The 1,933-nt window shown below is 47.5% G+C and overlaps 1 protein-coding gene across 1 annotated transcript; it reads right to left on the bottom strand.

Moving 5' to 3' along the window:
• Nucleotides 1–758: 758 nt before the first annotated feature.
• Nucleotides 759–1,493, bottom strand: LOC109221077 (serine/threonine-protein phosphatase 7 long form homolog). The gene has a single exon (XM_019385533.1). The coding sequence runs from the start codon at nt 1,491–1,493 to the stop codon at nt 759–761; it is 735 nt and encodes a 244-aa protein (XP_019241078.1).
• Between the last annotated feature and the right edge of the window lie 440 nt (nt 1,494–1,933).

Here is a 1,933-nt window from a genome sequence, read left to right as displayed (position 1 = left end):
ATTATAAGATATTAATAAGTCACAAAAACATACCAGTGCCTCATGCCTCCCGGCGTACGGTCTGTAGCGCTCGCCAAGTACATGCACGGGGTTCCCGATCATCAATTGGGTATGGCGGCGGTACCACCCATCATACAGCTGAATAGAGGCCTCCTGGAAAACTGTAGGTGGTAGCGGGATGCGCTCAGCTCGGTCCTCCCAATAAGCTATCTGCTGCTGTAGCCACCCAACATACTGTCGGTCCATGTTCGAACGGTCGTCCCGCTGATAGTGAGTAGGCTCCCATCCAGGCTCCCTCGGTATAGCCTGAGGACGGCCAAACTGTCGAAGCACACGCCCCGTGGCATGATACTCAAACAAATCCCAGAAGATCAATGGGACGGAGGTGCTCCAAATCAACCGGTCGACTGAGCAACAAGCGGGTAGGTGACCAAGCAACTCGATGCTGTATGGCGTCCAGATGAACTACCAATAGTAACATAAAAATGAGTACGCAAAACACAACTCAATTTAAAACAACCAAGTATAGGTACATATTTACCTGTCCGTCCACCAACATATCTAACACATCCCTAAGAAGGGGGAGATTATGGTGAGCATCCGTCCCTCGGTAGTTCCCACGCCGGAGAATCCACCTGATAGCTAGAGGGAGAAACGTATAATCCTGACCGGGCGGAAGTACTGGTAGAGGTGGCTGCAACGGCATGATCCGCTGCCATGCCCAAACCTAAGATAAAATGTTGATGTAAATTTATGAGTCATTTCACGATATAGAATTTGGGGTAACAAACAATGTATTCGGAAATTTTTTGCACCTGAAGGAGGGGCAGAAAACCACATATATCAACCGCTGGACCTACGCTCGCGCGGCACATGCTCCTATAGAGATACGCCAGAACAGTAGCACCCCAGCTGTACCGGGGTAGCTCATCCAGCTGCTCAAGACAAGGAAGAAAGCGCATACTCACTTTGTTCCCCGAGGTGTCCGGAAACAAGACACACCCGAAAAACAGGAGCAACGCCAACCGAGTGTACCGCTGAATCCAAAGATGCTCTGTCTCGTGGGTAATATCTGGGTGCAATACCGCCATCTGATCTCCAATGAGTGATAAAGCCACGCGACTGCCACCCCGGTCACCCTGCGGTCTCGAACCAGTCAACTGCCCCATCATGTCCGCCAACTGTGCACGTGTCATCCCTCTCCAGTGGTGGGGCAGTGCGAAGGCGCGCCCCTCTACGCGCAGTCCATATAAAACCTGGACATCCTGCAGCGTGATAGTAGCCTCTCCAATAGGCAAGTGAAATGTATGCGTCTCCGGTCGCCACCGCTCTACCAAGGACGTGATGAGCGACCAATCAAGCTGCATCCGTCCAAGCTGAAAAATGGTATATAATCCCGAAGTCTGGAGGATCTCTACTACGCGCGGATGGAAACGATGCGCCGCAATAAACTCCCACAAATCATCAGGCCTCCTGGGTCGGAGAGGCTGCATCGCTAGCTGTCCCTCCCAAACATAGGATGACCTATGGTCGCCCTGCAGCACTAGTAGCTGATCCTCGGCAGGTCCAGGATGCGCAGGCGGAGGAAACACCATGTCGTCTACTATAATTTAAACAAAATTAATTGTTTGTGTTAGTGTAATAAATTAAATTAAGTATGATTTTTGAAATTGGAGATAATAGTTATGTATGGGTTCCAGGCTTGATTTTTGACATCCGGTGCCACCGAATAATTCTTAATTATTATAAGTCTCAATTTCAACATTTTTAGATTTTTATTAACTTAATAAATTAAATTAAGTATGATTTTTGAAATTGGAGATAATAGTTATGTATGGGTTCCAGGCTTGATTTTTGACGCCCGGTGCCACCGAATAATTCTTAATTATTATAAGTCTCAATTTCAACATTTTTAGATTTTTATTAACTTAAT

The sequence above is a fragment of the Nicotiana attenuata genome, unplaced genomic scaffold (genome assembly GCF_001879085.1).
Source record: "Nicotiana attenuata strain UT unplaced genomic scaffold, NIATTr2, whole genome shotgun sequence".
NCBI classification, from domain to species: domain Eukaryota; kingdom Viridiplantae; phylum Streptophyta; class Magnoliopsida; order Solanales; family Solanaceae; genus Nicotiana; species Nicotiana attenuata.
This window is presented reverse-complemented; position numbering and strand designations above follow the sequence as displayed.